The sequence below is a fragment of the Thamnophis sirtalis genome, unplaced genomic scaffold (assembly GCF_051295495.1).
Source record: "Thamnophis sirtalis isolate CommonGarterSnake01/CBP01778 unplaced genomic scaffold, rThaSir2_p1.2 scaffold_2, whole genome shotgun sequence".
Taxonomy (NCBI): Eukaryota; Metazoa; Chordata; class Lepidosauria; order Squamata; family Natricidae; genus Thamnophis; species Thamnophis sirtalis.
The window spans coordinates 80,736,795-80,761,290 of record NW_028261382.1 but is presented as its reverse complement, the minus strand read 5'-3'; the positions used below and the strand labels follow the sequence as shown (position 1 = coordinate 80,761,290).

The 24,496-nt window shown below is 42.2% G+C and overlaps 1 protein-coding gene across 2 annotated transcripts in view; it reads right to left on the bottom strand.

The window, feature by feature from the left end:
- DPYSL2 (dihydropyrimidinase like 2) overlaps nt 1–24,496 on the bottom strand; it is a 95,349-nt gene that overhangs the window by 38,952 nt on the left and 31,901 nt on the right. For both annotated transcript variants that reach the window (XM_087706207.1, XM_087706209.1), the window contains exons 2-3: nt 15,527–15,615; nt 14,670–14,854 (exon numbers count right to left, since the gene is read on the bottom strand). In XM_087706207.1, coding sequence (XP_087562333.1) covers nt 14,670–14,854; nt 15,527–15,615 — 274 coding nt within the window. The remainder of the gene's footprint in view (nt 1–14,669; nt 14,855–15,526; nt 15,616–24,496) is intronic.

Below are 24,496 nucleotides of genomic sequence, written 5' to 3'. Positions count from 1 at the left end.
TATATATATTCCCAAAAAGCCCAAACCAAAACAGGCATTATAGCAAACGAGACAACAAGGCTGCCCTCTGTTAGTTTATCTACATGTTTTTATGTGCAGCTGCCAATAGGCCACACTGAAACATTATATGCTTGCTTTAAAAATAATAATAATAATAACAATAATGAAGCTCAGAGATGATTGATGCAATTAATATAGCCATGAATTGCACCAGATTGTGTATTCATATTCATTTTTCCCCCTGTAAAATAACACACACAACAGAGAGAGGGAAAGAGACACTCACAGAGAGAGAGAGACTGGGGGTGGGGGAGTGAAAGAATCCTTTCATTAAGCTTCAGTATAGGAAGAAAATGAAATTTAAGAATTCCACTAGCAAAGTGAAGCAATGGGTAAATAAATTTTTGTGTAGTAACCACTTTTATTTTTTTTAAAGAGACAGTGACATTCTGTTTTATAGAGGCTGGAACACTCCTTAATTACAATAAGGGCATAACTATGCAGAAGCAATGGAACCACAAGTAATTATTTAAGAAGCACCAAAATTAACCACACAGCCATCAGGATCATAGTAAACCAAACTGACAGTCATAGATGCAGGGAGGAAAAAACCCTCTGCCGCTTCAAACAAATGACATCCCTCAACTTCAACATATCCTACAATGGACCTTCAGACCTCCAAGGGTTACAAATCCCAGAAGATGCCCATAGAAACAAGGGTTTTTGAGAGCAACAGTTCCCCAACAGGACCTCTGGAGGTCACCAATCTGCGGGTGTTTGAGTTAGCTACAGGTGGCCACCAACGTATTACCAGCTCAATATTTCCAGACATGGAAAGGACTAGATTTAATATCCAGGAAACGCCAGGTGTTCTTCAATCTCACAGTAATTCCAACCATGAAATAGGACAGATAGTTGACTTACAATGGTTTGATTAGCAAACATCCCCAGTACAAAGGAATTGAAGAAAGTAACTTATGACTTGGTCCTTGAACTCAGAACTTCTGCAGCATCTCAGGGTCATGTGAACATCATTTACAGGTAGTTCTCGACTTCTCGATCATCAGTCACTTTTTCCAGTGCCGTTGTAACTTTAAGCAGTCACTAAATGAACTGTTGGAAGTCGAAGACTATCTGAAAATGGATAATGCAACATGCAACACAATGTTGTAGCATGGTCTCCAAATATAAACACTCATATTCCAATCAACCTCGGAATTTTTCCTTATCACTCCTAGGGGTACCAATTGTAACACAGGAGACTCTTCCTAACACTATTGGCAAATGACCATTGACTTACCTGAAGGGTCGTTTTCAGTATGCTGCAAGGAGAGTCCAAGCATGGGTTAAACTCAGCCAATCTGCCCAGGACTGAATTGAAACTTTAGCCACGCCTCTGGTGTCGCCTTGACTTGCCAGATTTTCAATGAAGGCATGGAACTGTGCGCATTGATAAGAAGTCCAAGACGGTCCATAAACAACAGGTCCAAATAGTCTTCGAAAGCGGAGAAAGACCCCAGGGTGGGGTTGGATTCTCCTCGCAGTGTACTGAAAATGACCCTTCAGGTAAGCCAATGGTCATTTTCCAGTACGCTGCTTGGAGAGTCCAAGCATGGGACACACCCAAGCTAAATGTCACTAGGGCGGGAAGCTGAAGAGTCCAGGGTCTCTCCGCTGTTATGGATCCCCTGTAGGACTCGCCTTCCAAAAGCCCCCTCTGCAGAAGCAAATTTGTCCAGTTTATAGTTCCAAACGAACGGAGATAAGGAAGTCCAAGTAGCAACTCTGCAAATCTCTATTGGCGCCTGGGAGGCCCAGACCGCAGTGGTAGTTTCACTCCGTGTAGAATGTGCAGTGATATGGCGTGGCACCGGTCTGGATTGCAAGACGTGAGGGAGATGCATGCCCACAGCCAACGACCAATGGTGGATGAAGACACTTTACGCCCTTGGGAAGCAGGCTGAAAAGAGATGAAAAGTGACTCAGAACACTGAAAGACAGCTGTGCGCTTGATGTACTTGTGAAGAGTGTGGCGGACATCAAGCATGTGCCATCTCCTTTCTCTCGGGTGCGGGTAAAAGTCCGGCAGAATGACCTCCTGTGCACAGTGAAACCAGGAGTTGACTTTGGGAGTAAAGGTCGGATCCAGACGAAGGACCATTCTGTCAGGGTGAATCAGACACAAGTCCTCCCTAACCAACAGAGCAGCCAACTCCGAGAGTCGTCATGCAGACGTGATGGCAATTAAGAAGGAAGTCTTAAAAGTCAGATGTTTCAGGATGGCTAAGCGCAGAGGTTCAAAGGGCGCAGAAATAAGGGCCCATAATACCACCTCGAGTTCCCACGATGGGAACCTATGGACGACTGGCGACCTAAGATTTGTGGCACCCTGCAGAAAGCTACAGACGATGGGGTGTCGTCCAAGTGAAGAATGACTGTCAGGCGCAAGAATAGTGGATAAGGCAGTCACCTGGCACCTGAGGGTACTAGGCACCAGGCCCTGTCAAGTCCATCTTGCAAATAGTCCAGAACCTGGGGGACAGGAGCCGTAGTCATATACAGCGGACCATCTTTCAAAGGATTTCCAGGTGGAATCATAAATTCTGGTCGTGGCCAGTCTCTTGGATGCCTGAATGGTGTAGATAACTTTGTCGGAAAGTCTGCTCCTGCTCAGGAGGTCCCTCTCAAGTGCCATACGGCCAATTGCAACCATTGGTGCTCCGGGTGTTGTAGAGCCCCCTGGCTGGGAGAGACCTCGTGCGGGGGAATTCGCCAAGGTGGATTGATGGACAGACTCACGAGGTCGGTAAACCAGGTCCTCCTGGGCCAGAAGGGAGCCACAAGAAGGACTTCCGCTCCCTCCTCCAGTATCTTTTGGATTACTCTGGGCAGGAGGGGAAGTGAGGGAAAAGCATATAGAAGACCCGGCGGCCAGGAACAATGTAATTCGTTGACCCCTTCTGCTTGTGGGCTGTAGAACCTTGTGATGAACCTGGGTAGGTGAGGATTCTCCGGAATGGCGAATAGCTCGACTACTGGGTGGCCGTACCTCTGGGACAGCTGATGGAAAATGTCCGGATGCAGGCACCACTCTGAATGGTCGATCGTGGTCCTGCTCAACCAATCCACCTGGATGTTGCCCACCCTGGAAATGTGCTCCGCCTGAAGTGAGCACAGGTGTCTTTCTGCCCACCTTCCCAGGGATTCGGCCTCCGCCATCAGGGACCTGGATCGGGTGACCCCCTGGCAGTTTATGTGCACCTTGGTTGCTACGTTGTCTGTAAGGATCATCACGTGGTGTCCCTGGATGCTGCTCTGGAAGTGACGCAGAGCCAACCTCACTACTCTCAACTCTAGCCAGTTGATGCTGTGTGTCACCTCGGACAGCGACCACCTGCCTTGAGCCATCTGGTTATGGAGGTGAGCCCCTCAACCAAACAGGCTGGCATCCATCATGATGGTGATATGGTCTAGTTCTCTGAAGGAGCCCTTCATCAGGGCGGATGTCATCCACCATCTGAGGGACTGACATACCCGAGGGGGAACCGGAATTAGCGCCTGCAAATTGCTCTGTTTGGCCCTCTGGTGAGGTAGAAGCCATCGCAGCTGCTGAGAGTGAAGCCTGGCCCAAGGCACGATGGACAGACAGGATATCATTTTGCTCAACAGTTAGGATAACTGCACAATTGGAACATGCCGTGACTGATGAACTTGCTGTGCAAGGGATCTGATGCTCGTCATTTGGTCAGGTGACAGGGGGACCTGGCACGCAACTGTGTCTATGATGGTGCTGTAACCTGGTGGTTGGCTCCAAGTGGCTCTTTTCTAGGTTGAGAGAGAACCCGTGGTCTTGAAGGACAGCCATCGTGTACTGTACGTCTTGTGTCGCTTGTTGGCGAGATGAAGACTGGATGAGAATGTCATCCAGGTAGCATTGGAGCCGCACTGGACATGATCTGAGGTAGGTTACCACCGCTGCAAGGATCTTTGTGAAAATTCTGGTGGCCGATGACAGGCCGAACGGCAGGGCCCTGTACTGGAAGTGCTGGCCTGCGTAAAAGAACCTTACATACCTACGGTGGGCCTTGCGGATGGGAATGTGCAAGTAAGCCTCCTTGAGATCTATGGACGTTAAGAGATCCCCTGGTCTGATGCAGCCCAGGATGGAGTGAAGGGACTGCATCTTGAATCATTTGTACGCTATGTGGCGGTTTAGTTTCTTGAGATCTAATATGCCCGAGGTGCATATTATTGCACCTCTATAGAGCCGAGGTGGCGCAGTGGTTAGGGTGCAGTACTGCAGGCCACTTCAGCTGACTGTTATCTGCAGTTCAGCAGTTCTAATCTCACCGGCTCAAGGTTGACTCAGCCTTCCATCCTTCTGAGGTGGGTGAAATGAGGACCCAGACTGTGGGGGCGATATGCTGACTCTGTAAACCACTTAGAGAGGGCTGAAAGCCCTATGAAGCAGTATATAAGTCTAACTGCTACTGCTATTGCCCCTACACACACACACACACATAAGCTTTTTGGGACAAGGAAGAGGATGGAATAAAACCCTGTTCCGGGGGTACCGGTTCTATGGCTCTGATCTATTTGAGATGGAAGATCTCCTGTTCCATCAGAGCTCTTTTGACAGGACAGGCGGGGGGTTGGACACCGGATGAAGTGTCGGGACAGGGGGGAAAGGAATTCTAATGTCAGACCTATGCGGATTGTTTGCAGGACCCTCTGGTCTGATATGATGTGCTCCCATTGGGCGTGGAACAGCTGGAGACGCCCTCTTATGGGAGCCCCCCAATGGTAGCCACTTATACCGGCCTGGAACCAGACCCCCCACAGAAGGGCAGCTTGGAGTAGTTCTGCTGGCGGTCTCTGTCTCGAAAGGACTGACGGTCCTGAGACCTGTCAGCGTTCTGGGAGTAGGACCTCTGGTAGGAGCCTGATGTGGAAGGTTGGTCTGAAGCCCGAAAGGGCTGCTTTCTATAAAAGTTGGAACCCTTAGAATCAGATTTTTTGGTGACTGAAGGCATGACCTTCTTTTTGTCCTTATTCTCTATAAGGACTGGGTCTAACGCCTCCCCCAAAAGCTTGAATACCTAAAAGTATTCAAATGTATTTTGAGACATAATATTTCCGTGCCAGTCGCATGATATCTGCCAACATTGTTATTCGCATGAACATGGATCACATGTAACACACACATGTATTTTTGTAATTGCTTGATGACGTATTTTGAGATGTCATTTTGTGTATTTAAGGGTTACCTGTTCCACTCTTTTTTTCCTAGAGAATCCTACATGCGCATGCAGTCTATTGATAAGAAGCCTCTTATCAATAAATAAAGCTTTTTGTTGCTTTTAATCTCTTTGTTTTGGTTTTATTTCTATTTGTAAAATTATCTGGGATAATTTTTCTCTCACACACATTTCTGTAGACACTCTGACACACACATACACTCTCGCTGATCATTAAAAGTATACTGGATTTTTCTTCATTTTGTCCATTAGCAGTCATCCCTGACAACTGGGGAACTGAGTAATGTTAGCAGACATTATGTAATTGTCCACATTTCCTACATTTGAAAAAACGAAACATAGAACAAACCCTTGTTTGTTTACTATGCAGAGAACAAATAAACTGAGTCAACTGATGGAAAGATGACGAAAAAATAATTTATAGGGTAGAAATATATTGCACCACCAGAAGATTTAGGATTCTGAACATTAATGTAACACAGTTCAGCCTAACATTACTTACTATCCCAGGGTCAGATAACACTGGAATGTTTGTCTCCCCAACCTTTTGCTTTAAAAGTCATTTTAAGTTAGAGTCACAAGCTGGCTGGTTTCCTCCCAACATAGGAGTCTGGAATTGATGCCACTACATGAAAAACTAGGACCAACAACACCAAACAGGCAATATTCCTAGGACTCAGCTTTCAACCAGACTCTAGAAAAAGTGCAGGAGAAGAGCAACCAGGATGGTTAGGGGACTGTAGGCTAAAACATACGATGAACAGTTGCAGGAACTGGGCATGGCTAGTCTAGTGAAGTGAAGGACTAAGGGAGGCAGGATAGCAGTCTTCCAATATTTGAGGGGCTTCCAAAGAGAGGAACGGGTCAAGCTTTTCTCCAAAGCACCGGAAGGCCAGATGGGGAATAATGGATGGAAACTGAACAAGGAGAGATTCAACCTAGAATTAAGGAGAAATTTTCTGACAGTGAGAACAATAAACCCATGGAACAGAAGTTGCCTTTGGAAGTTGTGGGAGCTCCATCAATGGAGGCTTTCAAGAAGAGATTGGACTGCCATCTGTCAGAAATGGTGTAGTCTCCTGCTTGGGCAGTGGATTGGACTAGATGACCTACAAGGTCCCTTCCAACTCTGTTAATTTAATCTAAACCATCCCATCCTTTATCAAATTTGTCTAATGCAGCGTAGGACATAAAACAATGCATATTGTAGCCCCTTAAAAATAGAAGTTACAATAGCAGCTATCCATTTGAAATACTTGGTGTTTTGACCATGTAAAAAGCCAGTGCAACTAATAATGAATAAGTTTATTAGTAAATTCACCAATACTTGTGATGGTTGGCTTTTTTTCTAAGAACATTTAGATTCCGCTTCCCTTCTCCGTTGCTTCTTCTGACCTTTAGCAGCAGAGAAGAATTGCCAGGAACAAATAGAATAAATAAAGAAACTAGCAGCAATTTGCCTTTTTTTTTTCCCTAGGGCAAAAAAGGCTAGCCAGGAAAGTGTCAGTAGTAGCACACGACTTAATCCAGACACTTTGAAAACAGCCTTACATTGCTAGTAAGAGACCCGTTATAAAAACACGAATGCACAAAGTCACCTTTAAAAAAAAGATACAACTCCTTCCAAGAAGGTAATGGGGTAGAAGTCCAGGAAAATTATGTTTCTTTCCTTGATTCTTGAGCGTCGCGGAGGCTTGCGGAAGCATCATTTGCAACTACAATGCATTCGTGCGCCAAGCGCATGTGCGCACGCATCGCACACATCCATGTGGGTGATGCCTGGCCCGTTCCAACCCTACCGGTTGGAATGGGATCCGGGACCCACCACTGTTTCCAACTCTGTTATTCTGTAATATTACTTAAGTGTTTGCCTAACCAGGGGTGTCAAACTCAAGGCCCGGGGGCCAGATCCAGCTTGCAGGGTACTTAGATCTAGCCCACCCTGGAAACAGTGAAGGCACCTGAGCTCAATTTTCGCTGGCAGAGGGTTGCAGGAGGCCGTGGCAGCCCAAAAACGGAGCTAAGGAGCCCGTTTTCACTGGCAGAGCACTCGGGCCACAAAAGAGCCCCCGACATGAGTGACGTTGAGATGGCCACACCTATCCTGGCCATGCCCACCCTGACCCCTGGAGGTCAAACACAACCGTGATATGGCCCTCAATTAAATTGAGTTTGACACCCCCTGGCCTAAACAATTCTTTCAGATTTAAGATGAGTTTTGTGAAAGTAAACAGAGCACAGCACTGCAAATCACCTTATGACTTGCATTTCTAGACTGCACAACTGGACTCTTTGAGATGAGTGCAATATCTGGATTCAAAAATCATGTTAGAGCTGTACATTTTAACCCTGGTTTGTTATGGTTCTTGCAGGTAATTATTGCTTGATTTAGCACATTATTGCTAAATAATATGCTAGACTCTTGAAATCCAGGAACACTTGATAATCCTAAATTAAAACATTAAAAATGGCCAGATTCTCACATGATTTTTTTAAAATTCATGCAAGAATGATGCAGCTTTTAGGGAAGAGATAAGAAAGATAAAGAGATTGCAAGAAATTGCAGACCAGGTACAAGGATTACATAGATAAAAGTTGACAAACATTTGATAAGAGAAATAAATTCTAGAGCAGAACCATCGCATTTCGCTGTGATGCATCTGGGAAGCATCTGCTACAAGTTAGCTACTGCACGTGGGGCTGAATTTCTGAGTAGTGAAGATTTATGTTGCTAGGGAAAACCTAGAAAAATACAGATTTTTCTCTGACTCAAACTGAGAATTCAACGCAACCAAATTTCCCCTCTCCCTACAAATATTTTTATTCATCTTCTGAAAATTAAAAACAGCAAGCAGAAAGATCAGTCCTAGCTTTAGATCAGAAAAACCAAATAATAGTTCGTGTAAGTTTAATAGTTGTTCTTAAAGAAATCCATGCAGACAAATTATATTCAATTTCATCAATTGCCCCCTTTTTAAAAAATAATTGGAAGAGATTTAGAGAAAGCAAAGGGAAGGGAGGCAGAAAAAGTCTAGCCTTTGGTCACTCCATTTCAAAACCCCAAACAACCCATAATTAAACCTGGATCCAAAGACATCGAAAACTAGGACACATTTCCAAAAATGCACACATATATCCAACCACCAGTTACTTTTTCTAGCATTCAGAAGATAAAAATAGCTAAAATGGAAGGAGAAAACGCAGTCATTCTCATTCTTCATTTTTATGTTTCCAATTAGATTTTGTAACTTGGAGGATTTACTTGGATAAAAGAAAAAAGCTCTTGCTTCTTCTCCCCCCACCCCCCCAAAAAAGAAACCCATCAAGGGATTCAGCAGCATTTTTTGTGAACAATTATTCTCCATTAAAAAAAGAAACATCAATGTAGCTCTTTAAAAACAGATATCTTTCGAAAACCCCAAGGAACTCTTAGAAGAGGGGGGGGGACTGGTGATTGATTTAACTGCATTTCCAAGTCGTAATAAACGCTTGAATAAGAGAAAGAAGCCAAAGACAATCTTTGACAACTGTGGTGTCCAAGGATGGGGAATTTCTTTTAAAAAAAGTCATCCAACTGTTCAGTAGTTATACTGCAATACTGGAAGAAAATGGTAATTTATGGGTGCTCAGCAACCCAAAAGGAACGTATAATGTATCTAGGCAACAAAAATTCTTTTGTTTTTATTTTATTTTTTGGAAATACATTGCATCATTAGATTCCTGAATTGCACCAGAGTGAATTCTCTGCTTCCAAGTTGTATTTTGGGATATTATATGGTGGGAGTGCATGCCTGCAATGTTTATGATGAATGTACTTGTGTGCTCCTAAGTTACTTCGACCCTTCTCTTCCTCTAAATGTTCTTACAAGTGTTCTACAGCCCATAATCAGCACACACACAAGATCTTAACTCCTGGTCCTGGAGGAGTACAGAAGCACATCTGTTTCTTTGTTATGTTTTGAGTAATTGTAACTATATTTAGCTTGGATCATTCTAATGTATGATAGTCATTACTTGGGCTGCTCATGCATATTGCCCTGTCATTCAAATTAGGGCAGTCCAGAACTACAGACAGATGAACAACTTAAGGAATTGGACTCATATCTCATTAAGACATAGTATGGTTTTGTCTCTACTCTACCCCTCAGTGTGACTGTGGTGCTCCTCCACAAAATATCCACCACATTGTATCTGAATGTCCATCAAGAGCTTACACCGTCCCAATGTCTGATTTTTTTCAACATAGACCACCCTGTCCTTGAATGGTTGGGTTGACTAGACGTTAACATTTGAACCACTATAAGTCCATGTATTTGCCATGCGCTAAATAAACAAACAGTATGGTTTGATTCATGGTTAGCATATTGCCAGAACCCAGTTACTGTGGCCCCTATTCAACAAAACATGGCTTCGTCACTCTATGAGCCCGCCAAGGTATGATTTCTTACAAAGCAAATCCTTATGATTCTGCAAAGGACTCAAAGCAGCAGGACACAACATTGTCCTCTTATTAAAATAGGTTCAACTTGGTTTGAACCTCCATTGTGAATCTGTTTTTCATCATCTTCCAATAGCCTCCTTTGAAGATGCAGATCATCCTCTGGTTCAGACATGTAAGCTGGCAATGCACCATAATTAAAACCTTACACATCGCCCCTGCATGAACCCAAGCATGGTTCACAGCTTAGAAAAGTATGCAGCTAGTGTAAGCACCCTTCTCTTGATATCCTTGGGGTCCCAATCAGTGCGCCAAACACTGGCGGATGAATATTTGAAATACTCTGCAAAAAAAAAGTCGAATAAAACCATCTGACAGTATTGCAAATGGCCTTCAGGTCACTTCTCTTCTTGTAAACTGCTTTCCTGAAGTTCTGGAAGAAAAGGGACTTGAGCATGTGATGCCATGCCACATCCCATCACAAACAAATCCCCCCGTCCATCGTGTTCAAAGAGGACCTTGACATCTAACAGCTTGTGGGTTGTCCACCATGTGTCCGCAGGCGGCTGGTAAGGCCTATACAGGCACGAAAAGTTCTGCCGCATGTTCGCAGACATGCGTGGCCACCACTGTTGTAGCATTTGCAGCTCTTACTGCTACATACTGCATTGAAGCAGAGTCGTTCTGATTTTTTCTATTTGCTCCAGGCAAAAGACATTTGCATAATTTGGTGTATTACACAGAATTAGGTAAATTAATACACTGTTTGCACAAAGCACTTAAAAGTAGTTGATTTTCTTGAAAAAGATGTCAAAACTTTCTCTCTTTTTTCAGATTTTGGCCAGAAGAGAAGAGAAACAGTGAGGCCAACCATCCAGATGTTTCTATTTTGAGGAGACAGGGAAGAGATGGACAACAATGTCATTTCAATACAGCAGTTCTTGGCTGAGCAACCTTTTTTGGATATTAAGAGTTTGGAATTAAAAACTGAGTACAGTAGATGACCTTCTAAATTTCAGTCCCTAGCCAAGCTTGCTTCTGAAAGCCCACTGCAAACTTACATTTGGTTATATGGGTGTGTAATTTCTTTTGATAATATGGTGCATGCTTCTCTTCTCCTTTGATGTGTCCCTTATTTTCTTGTTCCAGGTCCACCCCGCACCCCCACCCCCGCCTTTTGTACTAGTTATGCATGACTTAGAATGCCACATGTGAGATTTTTGTACCATGAGAAAGGCTAACCTACTCTCCAGCCCTAGAACTTGTGGAGGGAAGGGAGAGTGGGGAAGAGAGAAGACAAGCATAACGGTTGTGCAAAAATCCAATCCAGCTGTTAAGGCTGAGAAACAACAGTTCCTCAGAAGGATCAGCAACAAGAAGGAGGAGGGTAGGACAGCCAAGATGAAATATTGTGGAGGCTTAGCACCTACTTAGCTTCAAGGACCCCGATGACAGTTGTACAAACTTTTAACCAAATTTATTTAGCCTAGAGAAAAAAAATCCTCTAAGGAAATTAACCCTTTATATACAGATACCCTTCTTGTCATTTGAAGATGGTTTCATCTTCAAAGAGGTTATTGGAGGAGAAATTACCATATTTTTTGGAGTATAAGATGCACCTTTTTCCCTCAAAAAAGAGGCTGAAAATCTGGGTGCATCTTTTACACTGAGTACAACATTTTTTGCCTACCAACCCTCCCCCCCCCTTCACCAAAATGGCCATGCAGAGCCTTTAGGAGCCTTGCAAACTGCTCCTGGGGGCTGGGGAGGGCAGAAATGAGTGAAAAACAGACCACTTTTGCTCATTTTTGTCCCCCACAGCCCCCGGGAGCATTCTATAAGCCTCCTAAAGGCTATGCATACTCTTTTTTTGCAAAAATCGGCCATTTTTGCTCATTTTGGGGGGGGGAGCACCACCCAGGAGCACTCTACTAGCCTCCTAAAGCTATTCATTTTGGGGGGAAGGGGGGGAAACAGGGCCGTTTTCACAAAAAAATGGGTCATCTGCAGAGTGCAAAAACTTTTTTTATATAATTTGCCTCTTCAAAACCTTGGTGCATCTTATACTATGGTGCATCTTATACTCTGAAAAATATGGTAACCCTTTATACCAGGGGTGAAATTTTTTAAAAAAATTACTACCTGTTCTGTGGGCATGGCTTGGTGGGCATGGCAGGGGAAGGATACTGCAAAATCCCCACTCCCAACCAACTATGGGGCCAACCAGAGGTAGTATTTGCCGGTTCTCCGAACTACTCAAAATTTCCACTACCAGTTCTCCAGAACCTGTCAGTACCTACTGAAATTCACCCCTGCTTTATACAGATACTCTTCTGACCTCCTGATCTATTTTAGCATAAAATTCAATTCAAACTTCCTCCATTCTCTTTCCTTGAATCAATTATCCAGCAGGAAAATGCAGGAGGAAACATGGTGTAAATTATCCAAAGTATACTTGTCAAAGTATAGAACTTCAAAAGAAAAGTATTAATTTCTATATTCAAAACAGAGCTTAATATGGTCTGAAAAGGGATGCAATTCTGCTTTTTCACCTTTTGGATATAAACAGCAATAGCACTTAAGACATATACCGCTTCACAGTGCCTTACAGCCCTCTCTAAGCCGTTTACAGAGTTAGCATATTGCCTCCAACAATCTGGATCCTCATTTTACCCACCTCAGAAGGACGGAAGGCTGAGTCAACTTTGAGCCGGTGAGATTTCACCTGTCAGACATAATGCTAATTCCAATTCAAGGATTTGCTAAATTTTGAGGGCTAGTGGAAATGATTTCAGAAGAAACATCCATGTTGTTTCTTGGAAACAAAACGAGTGACAATGGCAATAGTACTTAAGACTTATATACCACCCCATAGTGCTTTATAGCACACAGTTTACAGAATCAGCATATTGCCCAGTGGGTCCTCATTTTACCGACCTCAGATGGATGGAAGGCTGAGTCAACCTTGAGCTGGTCAGGATCGAATTCCTGGCTATAGACAGAGTTAGTCTGCAATCCTGCATTCTAACCACCGCACCACCACAACTAAAAGAGATCTGACTCTGCTTTGAAATGCCTAGCTTGATATTGCTGTTGTTTCCAAACAATTTTTATTATTAGAAACTTTTGTCTAACATTCAACCAGAATCTGCCTATTGCCATCTGGCAGACGGTACAGGATAATAAAAACAAGGATAAATAGGCTAAAAAACAGTTCTTATCCCAGGACATTAACAATATTGAAGTCTCCTGTATAGTGCAGTATTAATACAATATCAGGGGTTTTCAATTCAATTGTATAGAATGTGAAGGATGTGTGTTTGTATTTTATTTTTATAGTTATAGTGTAAACTGAAGATGGCATTTAATTTCTTTGTACCATGTGTAATGACAATAAGGTTGGTTGGTTCCATCTCCGTTTCAAAGCCAAAGAGCCAGAGCTGTCCGAAGACGTCTCCGTGGTCATGTGACCAGCATGACTAAACGCCGAAGCCCACATGGAACCCTGTTATCTTCCCACCAAAGGTGGTTCCTATTTTTCTACTTGCATTTTTACGTGCTTTTGAACTGCTAGTTTGGCAGAAGCTGGGACAAGTATCGGGAGCTCACTCTGTGACGCGGCACTAGGGATTCGAACCGCCAAACTGCCAACCTTTCTGATCGACAAGCTCAGTGTCTTAGCCACTAAGCCACCACGTCCCTATTGACATTTTCTTTTAAAAAAACAAGTAAACTAAAACTAAACCTTGATGCAACTGCAGTCCTTCTTTGCAAGGATTCACAATGGTTTCATTACATTTCCTAACTGCAGATAGATGTGTGCTACTGAAACATAAGCAACACTGGCTGTTTCCTGAGCCAATCTAGGATATCGGGAGCAGATCTGATGCACCCAAGGTGGTTGATATTATTTAGATTTATGTGACATAAGATTTTAGCTTCCCTCCCGAACCATGTAAAATTAGGAGAGTTTTGTAACACCTCAAAGCAGAGTTTCTTAAAGTAGGGTCTAAGGATCCCTGGAATCCCCCAAGATCCTCTAAAGCGGTCTCCAAAATCAAAATGAGTTGCCAGATATTTGCAAACATTTAAAACGTCATTCTCTTCCTTTTTATTTTAACTTGTTAAAATGTAGGGATTTTTTTTTTCTGTGAAGGTATTTAGGTTATGACCTGATGGGTTTTAGTATTGTCCTTTTTACATGATTTTTACATGAAAAGAAATGTTTTACAGATGCATCAATTTTAATTTTCCACATGGTAAGTATGGATAAATATATCCAGCACAACAAAAAGCTCTTTCTTTTAAAAGTAGAAAAGGGTCCTAAGAGCAGAATCTTTACAAAACATTGCCCAAAAGGAAAGTTAGAAGCATCCTGAACTATTAAACACTAACTCCCATTTTTAGACAGAAACACCAGTTCTGTGGCTCATGCCCTTTTCTGACCTTTTGTTCTTGCACTACAAGCATCATCTTTTAATCTCCATGTTTTATTTACTTTATTTGCATCCTGCCTTTATTATTTTATAGCACGCAGCATTGTTGAGGTCCAGCCCCGATTAGAATGAATGTATGTGGTGTTCTGGTTTTAAACTGTCTTTTTTTCTCTCTCTCTCTCTCTTTTGTAAGCCGCCCGGAGTCCTTCGGGATTGGGCGGCATATAAATTTTGATAATAAATAAATAAATAATTTTTTCAAATAACTCAAGGCAGCAAACATATCGAACATACTTTGCTGTCTACAACAACTCTGTAAGGTGGGCTGGAGTGATAAGAGGGGGTGACTGTCTAAAGTCACCCAGCTGGCTTTCGCGCCTAAGGCGGGATTAGAATTCTCAGACTCCTGGTGATTGGCCCAAAATCATGCCGCCAGCTTTCATGTCTAAAGTGGGACTAAAACTCACGGTTTCCCAGTTTTTAGCCTAGTACCTAATTTAATTTAATTACATTTAAATTAGATAAATTAGTCCTTACTGATCATAGTGGTGCCTCCAGCCAGGGCTGCTCTTGTCCCTTGGAAGAAGTCATCAGCGGAGGTCATTCCTTGGTCAGGCATTTGGAAACGGGTATGGACATCAATTCCTCCAGGGATCACCATTCGCCCATGAGCCTCGATGGTTTTTACCCCTCCTGGCACAATGAGGTTCTCCCCTATTTGTCTGAGATAAGAGGCAGTCTGGTATCAGTATTATAAGCACAGAGAGAAAGAAGCACACGTTCCAATATTATTATTTTTTAAAATGTACATTTTCAAGGGGGGGAAAACCAAGAAAGTTCTGTTGCTTTTGGGGGAAAAAAAAAACCTTTGGGACTGCCAAGAAAGCCTGTAATCTTCTCATGAGAGTTGCAGCAAATGCCTTGGGCTGCCTCTCAATGCAGAGAGCATGGAGGGCACTTTTTACACTCCTAAATTATAACCTAGTACAGCACCAATTCAGTAACAGCCCAGAAGCCAGGCAAGACACGCTGCAATTGCTCTTTATAATTCATGTCTTCACAAGAGATTTTCACCCAACAGGCAGAAGTACCAGGATCTAAACTGTGTGCTGGTAAGAATGGGAAGCACCAAAGTCTTCCCATTCTTGCCAAGTTCTCAATCTCTGTGGTCAACCTTAAATCTATATTTATAGCTCTGGACTACAACTCCATGCATGTTTTCTTTGTGGCAGACTGCACTAAATTTAATGATCTCAAGAAGTCAACCCGAAATGGCTTTTTCCAATTTTTCTTTCCTTAAGCATTACTTAAGTTTTATCTCAACGCTTCCGTGGAGCCCAGTGTGACAGTTTTAATTAAATTGCATAACAAAAGCAAAATCATCAGCTACTCACTTTATCAACCCATCTTCCATATAAATGTCTGCATAGAAGGACTGGTCATCGTTGACTATTTTGCCTCCTTTGATCAAAAGGCGATCACTCTGAAACACAAAGACATCAAACAATACATCAACAAGAACAAAGGGTTGGATTTTGCAGAATAACAGAAATAATAGCGTTGGAAGGACCTTGGAGGTCTTCTGGTCCAACCCCCTGCTCAAAGAAAATCCTGTAACATTTCAGACAAATGGTTGTCCAATCTCTTCCTAATAAACTTCTGGAGGCAAGCCCTTCCACTGATTAATTGTTCTCACTGTCAGGAAATTTCTCCTTAATTCTAGGTTGGTTCTCTCCTCAATTAGTTTCCATCCATTGCTTCTTGTCCTGGCTTCAAGTGCTTTGGAGAATAGGCTGATCCCTTTCTCTGTTACAAACCCGGATGAAGACAGTGAATATCTCTGAATTACTCAGAGGGCATGCCATATACTGTAAATCAAGTCAGCTATTTTGAAGCAAAATAGCTCAGAATCGCAAATAAATTGCCTTGCAGCAATCTACCCTTTAAGTGTGCTTTCAAGAAAAAAGAAGCTACATTAATTGGTTGACCTATTTTATGAAACTGCATCTACCAGTTAAAAATATTCAGGAATCCCACAAGGATCAAGCAACTGTGCTGTTTTTAAAAGGAAGACAAACATTCTCCTATGAAATGCTAATTTTGCTGCCAGTTTTCTTCCTGAAATCACCCACAGAGGTTATAATCATCATTTGATTCTTTCAAGTTAAGGGCTGTCGAGGAAGCTGACCAAATGCTTGTTGCCATGGAAGTTGGCACGCCAAACAGATTTTTCCAGCTGGATTTTTAGCAAGGTTTGAATCAAACAGATTGGTTTCACCCCTCTGATGAAGCTACTGCATGACAAAACAAATCTGCTCACAGGCATTAGATTAGCTGGACAGGAGAAAAGGAAGAAATCTAAACAACTGCATTTCTTCCAGATGGCAATTTTCTGCAGGAACTATAGCAATGCAATGAGCAAACCGCATTCTATGAAGATGGGATTTGTTGCCTGTCTTGTTTCAGCCTTCTGCCCACTAAAAACCAAGAAAGAAGTTTGATTAATGTCCGTTGGTGACATCTGGATATTATGCTGTCAAGGCTTTCTCCTGCTTGGCCATTTATCAAGAAAATGGGCTAATCACATCTTTAGCAGCATCAGTGCTCTAAAGGGACCATAAATTGGTTGCCTTTGAGTAATTTTTTTCGGGTAGTGGCTGAAACCGATCTTCCCATCTTCTCCACAGGTTTTCTTCCTTAACAAAAACACCTATTTTGGAAGTTTTATTAATCAGTATTATTTTTTATTATTTTTGTGTTTTCAACATTGTGTTTTTATGGTTCCACCACAAAAGCGCGTAGGACAAAATCGCGCTCGACAAAAGCGCGCTGTGACGTCATCACAGCGCGACGAAAAAGATCGAAAAAATGTAAAAATAAAGCTAAAACCTTCCCCTAACCCCCCCAAACCTAACCCTAAACCTAACCCTAACCCTAACTCTTAACCTAACCCTAAACCTAACCCTAAACCTAACCGTTAAAGTAACGAAAAACGTAACGCTAACCCTTATCCTAACCCTAACGCTAACGCTAACGCTCTAAAGCTAACCCTAACCCTTACCCTTACCCTAACCCTAACCCTAACCCTAACCCTTACCTTTATGTGAATCGGCTTGCTTTAATTTAATTTTTATTAATTTTTATTTGAATTTTTCGATCTTTTTCGTCGCGCTGTGATGACGTCAAAGGCGCGATTTTGTCGATCGCGCTTTTGTCGTCCGCGCTTTTGACGGGTCACGGTTTTTATTGTCGGTAAGCCACTTAGCCACACGTAGCTTATAAATTCTGATAGAGATAGATAGATAGATAGATAGATAGATAGATAGATAGATAGATAGATAGATAGATAGATAGATAGATAGATGATAGATAGATAGATAGATAGATAGATAGATAGATAGATAGATAGAGACAGACAGACAGACAGACAGACAGACAGACAGACAGACAGATTTAGGCTTGTGTGTTTTATGTTATGCATTACCTGTAATGCACCTTTTCTGTTTTTTCAGATCAGGCTTCCTGGGAGATCCAAACAGCTGGAGAAAGGATTGTGGCAGTGGTGGGTTTCAAAAAATTTTCGAACCTACTCTGTGGGTATGGCCTCCTTTGTGGGAGTGGCTTGCCGGCCATGTGACCTAGTGGGAGTGGCTTGCCGGCCATGTGTTCTCGTTCTCTCTCTCTCTCTCTCTTTTCCTTCCTTTTGTCTCTCTGTCCCTTTTTCCTTTTTTTCTTTCATCTCCATCTCACTTTTTATTTCTTTTTTTCTTTTCTTCTTTCTTTCTTTCTTCCTGTTTCTCTTTCTCTCTGTGTGTGAGTCGGTCTGTGTGTGTGTGTGTGTGTGTGTGTGTGTATGTGTCAGTGGTGGGTTTCAAAAATTTTTGGAACCTTTTCTCTAGGTGTGGTCTGCTTTCTGGGTCCACTGGTGGAACCTCTTCTAACCGGTTCGGTAGATTTGACGAACTGGTTCTACTGAACTGGTGTGAACTGGTAGGAACCCACCTCTGGATTGTGAGTTGTCCATGAAAGATGGGAACACTAAGAAAACCCACTAACCCACCCTTCTCTTGCCCTTTATGACTCCAGCAAGAAGCACAGCTCTCTTTTAAGAACCCTTGTAATTCCAAACATTATTCCCCTTTTGGAAAACCTTATTTATTTTACTTCCATTTGAAAGGGAATGGGTTTTTTGAATCTTCAGATGTAAATCTGCACTTATATAAACTCATCACCCTAATTTGTTTGGTTCTAGAAGAAGAGAAAGCCCAGCTGTTCTTTTGTTTCTTACTTGGAATGTTAAAGATAAACACTCTACTTAAAAAAAGATAAAGCAAAACCCAGAAGATTGTAACATGTTTATTTCTTCTTTAAACTGTAACAGAACAGAAGCAAAACCTTAATTTAATAGACCAACTACCTCTTGCTCCTGTTAGTCCATTAAGATTAACTTAACTATATTATAAATTACATTATTCATAGCAATTTGCAACTTTTTGTGTAATGATAGCATTATGCAAATGATGTAAATTATCACAAATGATGAAATCATTTATGCATCTTTTGCATAATGAGATAATTGGATAAAATTCCTTCTTAGGGGTCCTTGGTGCTCTCTGAGCATGGCTATTTTCTTGTAGACGTTCCATCATTCAAACTAGGTAACATCATCAGTGCTAGTAAGGAATGGGGTTTGCTCCCATTCCTTACTAGTACTGATGATGTTACCTAGTTTGAATGATGGAACGTCTGTAAAAAAAAACAACTAAGCTCAGAGAGCACCAAAAACTCTTCATTTTAACCCTGAGCTACAAATATTCTCCTTTATTGGTAGAATTCCCTCTCTCCGCACTACTCTTGATATAACAATCTTATCTAATTTCAGAGGAAGAGAGAACAGAAATATGGATCTATTAAACTGACTATCTGTTATATAGGGAGTCCTCAACTTACGACCAAAATTGAGCCCAAAATTTCTATTGCTGAATGAGACATTTGTTAAGTGAATGTTGCCCCATTTTACAACCCAGCTTGCCACAGTTGCTAAGTGAATTACTACAATTGTTAAGTGAGTGACCCGGTTGTGAAATGAATCTGGCTTTCCCATTGACTTTGCTTGTCAGAAAGTCGCAAAAGGGGATGACATGACTCCAGGACACCACGACCGTCATAAATATGAGTTAATTGCTAAGCACCTGGATTTTGATGTGATTATGGGGATGCTGCAATGCTCCTAAGTGTGAAAAACAGTCACAGTCACTTTTTTCAGCATCATTATAACTTTGAATGGTCACTAAACCAACTGTTGTAAGTCGAGGACTACCTGTGTATATTGTACAGTCTCTAAACTTTAATGTCATGGCTTGGGCCATACAACTTAAAAGATTTATTGACAACTTTGCATAGCACCACCCAGATATCTGCTGGGTGCTGGGAACAATGCAAATGTTTTTGATAAACGAAGCAAACAGAAGGCAAGAAGTCAACCACTTCTTGCTATAAAGAAATGGGCCGACTTCTCCCAATTTGGTGCCTTCTAGATGTCTTCCAGTAATCCTCAAAATTGCAAGCCACATGCTGGAAAGGAATTCTGGAGACTTAAGATTCAAAACATCTCGACAGAACCAGAATGGAAAGGGCTACAGGTGGTGGTACAAAAGGTGGTACTTTGCTCAATAGCAGTAACTGGGAGAGGGATCTTGGAGTCCTAGCGGACAAACATTTAAATATGAGCCAACAGTGTGCAGCTGCCAAAAAAGCCCACACAGTTCTAGGCTGAATAAACAGAGGGATAGAATCAAGATCACGTGAAGTGTTAAAACCACTTTATAATGCCTTGGTAAGGCCACACTTGGAATACTGCATTCACTTTTGGTCGCCACGATGTAGAAAAGATGTGGAGACTCTAGAAAGAGTGCAGAGAAGAGCAACAAAGATGATTAGGCAACTGGGGGCTAAAACATATGAAGAACGGTTGCAGGAACTGGGTATGTCTAGTTTAATGAAAAGAAGGACTAGGGGAGACACGATAGCAGTGCTCCAATATCTCAGGGGTTGCCACAAAAAAGAGGGAGTCAAACTATTCTCCAAGGCACCTGAAGGTAGAACAAGAAGCAATGGGTGGAAACTAATCAGGGAGAGAAGCAACTTAGAATTAAGGAGAACTTTCCTGACAATTAGAACAATTAATCAGTGGAACAACTTGCCTCCAGAAGTTGTGAATGCTCCAACATTGGAAGTCTTTAAGAAGATGTTGGATAGCCATTTGTCTGAAGTGGTATAGGGTTTCCTGCCTAGGTAGGGGGTTGGACTAGAAGACCTCCAAGGTCCCTTCCAACTCTTCTATTGTATTGTATTGTATTGTATTATGTAAGAATCAGAAAGCATGAAACACAGAATGATTTTTTAAAAGCTGCAATCATTTATCTGGTGTAAAGCAGGTGTCCCTAACCCCTGAGTCATGGCCCAATACTGGGTCATGGCCTCTTCCGGGCCACAGGAGAGATGCTCAAGTGCCCTACGCTCAAGCGACTGGAGCTTCATACAGTAGTGTAAAAGTGCCTATTGCTAGCGCGAAGGGAGCTTCATGCGCAAGCACCCTCCACTCCCACGCGAAGCTCCATTTGCACAAATAGAGGATGTGCGCACCCACTGCACACACACATGGAGCTGTGCAAGCGTGTATGAGACTGCCACTCACACCTCACTCCCCCCCATTCCGGGCTGGTCACCAAGCTGAAAAGTTTGGGGACCGTTGGTGTAAAGCATATGATTTCCATGAGGATATTACAATTGAAACTCTGGAATCTGTAGTTGTTAAGTGTCTCAAGAAACATAACATCTGCCTCATAATTTGGATACACGAAAGTAAATGTTAAATATTATGGGTTAATTCTAGCCAAAGACAACTCAATATGTTCAAGTATAAAAGTATGCAATCAGTGCATTGTCACAGCTGTATTGGGCAAGGAAGAACTACATCTTTCAAAGACAAGAAAACAGCTGCATGTCATGCTTTCCTTCCTGGATTCAATGAAAGCTTTGGCTGTGCTGTGCTGTGCTGTGCTGTGCTGTGCTCTGTGTGTGTGTGTGTGTGTGTGTGTGTGTGTGTGTGTGTGTGTGTGTGTGTGTGTGTGTGTGTGTTTGGCTGCTGTGAGGACAACATTGTCTACTGGCATGTTACAAATATGTAGAATGCAATCTACAAACACTGAACTACAAAAAAGCCAACAGCAAGAAGGACACAAATCCTGGACACAAACTGTTTCAACTTCTACCTTCAAAACAACGCTATAGGGCACTACACACCAGAACAACTACACACAAAGGACAGGTTTTCCCCCCATGTCATCACTCTGCTAAACAATTCATCCCCACAACACCGTCAAATTATCTACTAAGACTGCATTACTATTCTTCTTCTCTTTCTTCCTAGTACCTATCTCTTTCCTCTTATGACTACAACCATGTTGCTTGTATCTTTAACATTTATATTATTTTATTTGTTTCCTAGTATAATTTGATTGCTTATTAGTAGCCTATGACTATCACTGTTCTATCTTATGATTCTTGATGAATATATTCTATTTTATTTTTCTTTATGTTTTATATGCACCAAGGACAAATTCCTTGTTTGTCCAATCAGACTTGGCCAATAAAGAATTCTATTCTATTCCATTTTTTTGTGATTGTGATTTTAAAATTGTGATTTTAATTGGTTGGTGTTGGTTTTTTTTTACATTTTAAGGTTTTTTTTAAACTGTTGGCTACCTTGATTTGGAGCACAAAAAAAAACCCAATGCATAAATATTTATAGTATAATTATATTGGGAAGTTTCCATTCTTCTTGAGGTTCTGCAGAAGGAGGCTTTGGGTTACAATCCAAAATAAATAGTTAGGTCTCCTAGTGATGACTTGGTAACATCACTTGTGGATTGTATGACAGTCGGACCATGTGTGGATCATATGAGTGTTGAATGACAACTTCCTTAACCTGATTTCCGGAAATGCATGAACAATCTGAAATGTAGGAAAGAAAGCAGAGATTCTATGGGTGGGTGAACCCAAGAACTCAGTGATCAAGACTCAGAAGTTTAGCCCCACGACCCTGTATACAAGTTGTTCTCAATAATACAACAGTAACTTTTTCTCCAAATTAAAGCAAGCTGTGCAGTGACAGTGTGATACTCCAAATCTGAGCTCTGATATTCTTGCTATGGAGATTATGATCGTCTACTCGATTGTTCTGCAGTTGAATTCCATGGCTTTCATCCTGAAGCTATTTAACCTGGAGCAGATTCTCCTTTAACACAAAGTGAGTGACTTATATTCATACCCCTGTGTGATAGTTTAGCTTTAAGTTAAGTGTGCTGTGGTGTTCCCAGATATTTTGGCTCCTAAAACATAGTTTAGGTAATAGATAAACCTAGCCACCTGCATCGTATTCAATGCACTGTCACTAAACGTCTATGGAGATTCTCAGTCATCCATCGTGCTTATCCCAAAGGGGCTTTTTCAAGAAGCAATCGGATTTGTCTGGTTTTTCTTTGAAGACATTTTGCTTCTCATCCAAGAAGCTTCTTCAGACCCTGACGGGATTCCATTCCCCACCATCCAATCAGAGCTGAAGAAGCTTCTTGGATAAGAAGCGAAAACGTCTTCAAAGAAAAACCAGACATGTCCAGTTGCACCTTTGGGACACTGTCACTAAACCAATCACCGCTTAATACAATAGTGGAACTCTGGACAATGCAGCAAATTTAAGCCAAAGGCATCTATTGGAAGAACCATCCAAGAGAAGAGCTTTCACCCTTTAAAATTCTACACGACTTCCATTGAAGCCCATTATATTTGTCTCCTGTCCCTCTCCAAATTAAAACAATGATATTTGACATCAAGTTTCTCCGACGACAACCCTAAACATATTTCAGTAAGATATTTCTGCACTCTGACACATACACATATTGCCTGCTAATCGATACCAACAGATTCATCTCTTAAGGGTGTTTGGTTTCTGAAATTTGACATGTTTCAAGGAGACCAACTTGATATTGTCTTCAACCCAAGGCTCACAACTTCTAACTTTAGCCATACTTAAATAAGGTGTCCTCAACCAGAAAGACTACAACTTTGGATTGGGAAGGGAGGAACAGAGAAGGGCCAAGGGTGACTCAGAAAAATAAAGTCCAGAAAGTATGAAATTCAGAAAACATATAAAGACATGCTAACAACAACCCATTAAGCTTCATTGTGTGTTGCACATCAGTGCTGCAGATAAGCTCTAGTGTTGCAAAGTAAACAAAATTAATTCCAGCCACCATCCAGGCTTTGTTTCTGTTAATTGTTGGATTAAAAAAAGCATTTGCTTCCAGGGAAAACAGCCTCTGTGCAAAATCACATGCTCAACCCCTTTCTCCATTGTTGTAACACCACTAACCCTGCAGAGCTAAAATAGGCTTCCCTGCGAATAGGAAACCGATCAAAGGATTTCCCCTTTTCCTTTGGAGTATTACTATCCATCCTGCATTGTCAGGTTTTCGTCGCCTTAACGAAATGGAAATTGAGCGTATTTCCAAAGCCCTGTGTTGTCCTCAGGAGCTTGGTAGCACCATCAGAGACCTACCTTGCATTATATCTTTGGTAGGTAGATTAGAAACCTCAAATCTGAATACTCCGTGGTCATATAAATGCAGTGACAAATTGATCTCTAAAACAGCATTTCCTAAAACACATAAAGCCCTTGTGTGACTTCAGGAAGGGAAAGGAAGGGAAGAGGTCTTTCATATCAAGATTCAGCTTTGAAGCTTGACATATACCTGCTTTGAAAGGAAGGGCCCCCAGGATACCTGGCTGTCAAATAAAAAAAGAAAGCCTATTTAAGGAACATCAGATTAGTGCTAATGATAAAGAAATCCATCCTCCTGTTAACACCCAGCCAGCATCGCTGATGCAAGCTCACATCCAACGGCACAGGGCACCCGCTCTCCGCTCTCGCAACAAGCCCATCCCTTCCCATCATCCGACTTTTATGTAACTGTTCCATTTCCTCTCCCACTTTCAGATTGCCTGCAGAGGGGAAGGCATCCTTATTTGCTCTTTAAAAGGGGCTGGATGGGAGAGGAAGGCGGCCAGATTTGGGGGGGGGGGGGGGGAAGCACCTTCCCAAGGAGCGTTTCTTGGTTGGGGAAGGAATGCAAGGATGCACCCAGCCCACCCCTCTCCCAGGAGATCCTTTCGTTTGCCCAAGCGCCATTACTGGGAGGGTGGAGGGTCCAAGGCTTCTCATCCAAGGCTTGCTTGCATTGCCTCCTTTGTATGAGTAAAAAGGGAGGGGGACAAAAAAAAGAAAGCCAGGAGGAGGTGGGTGG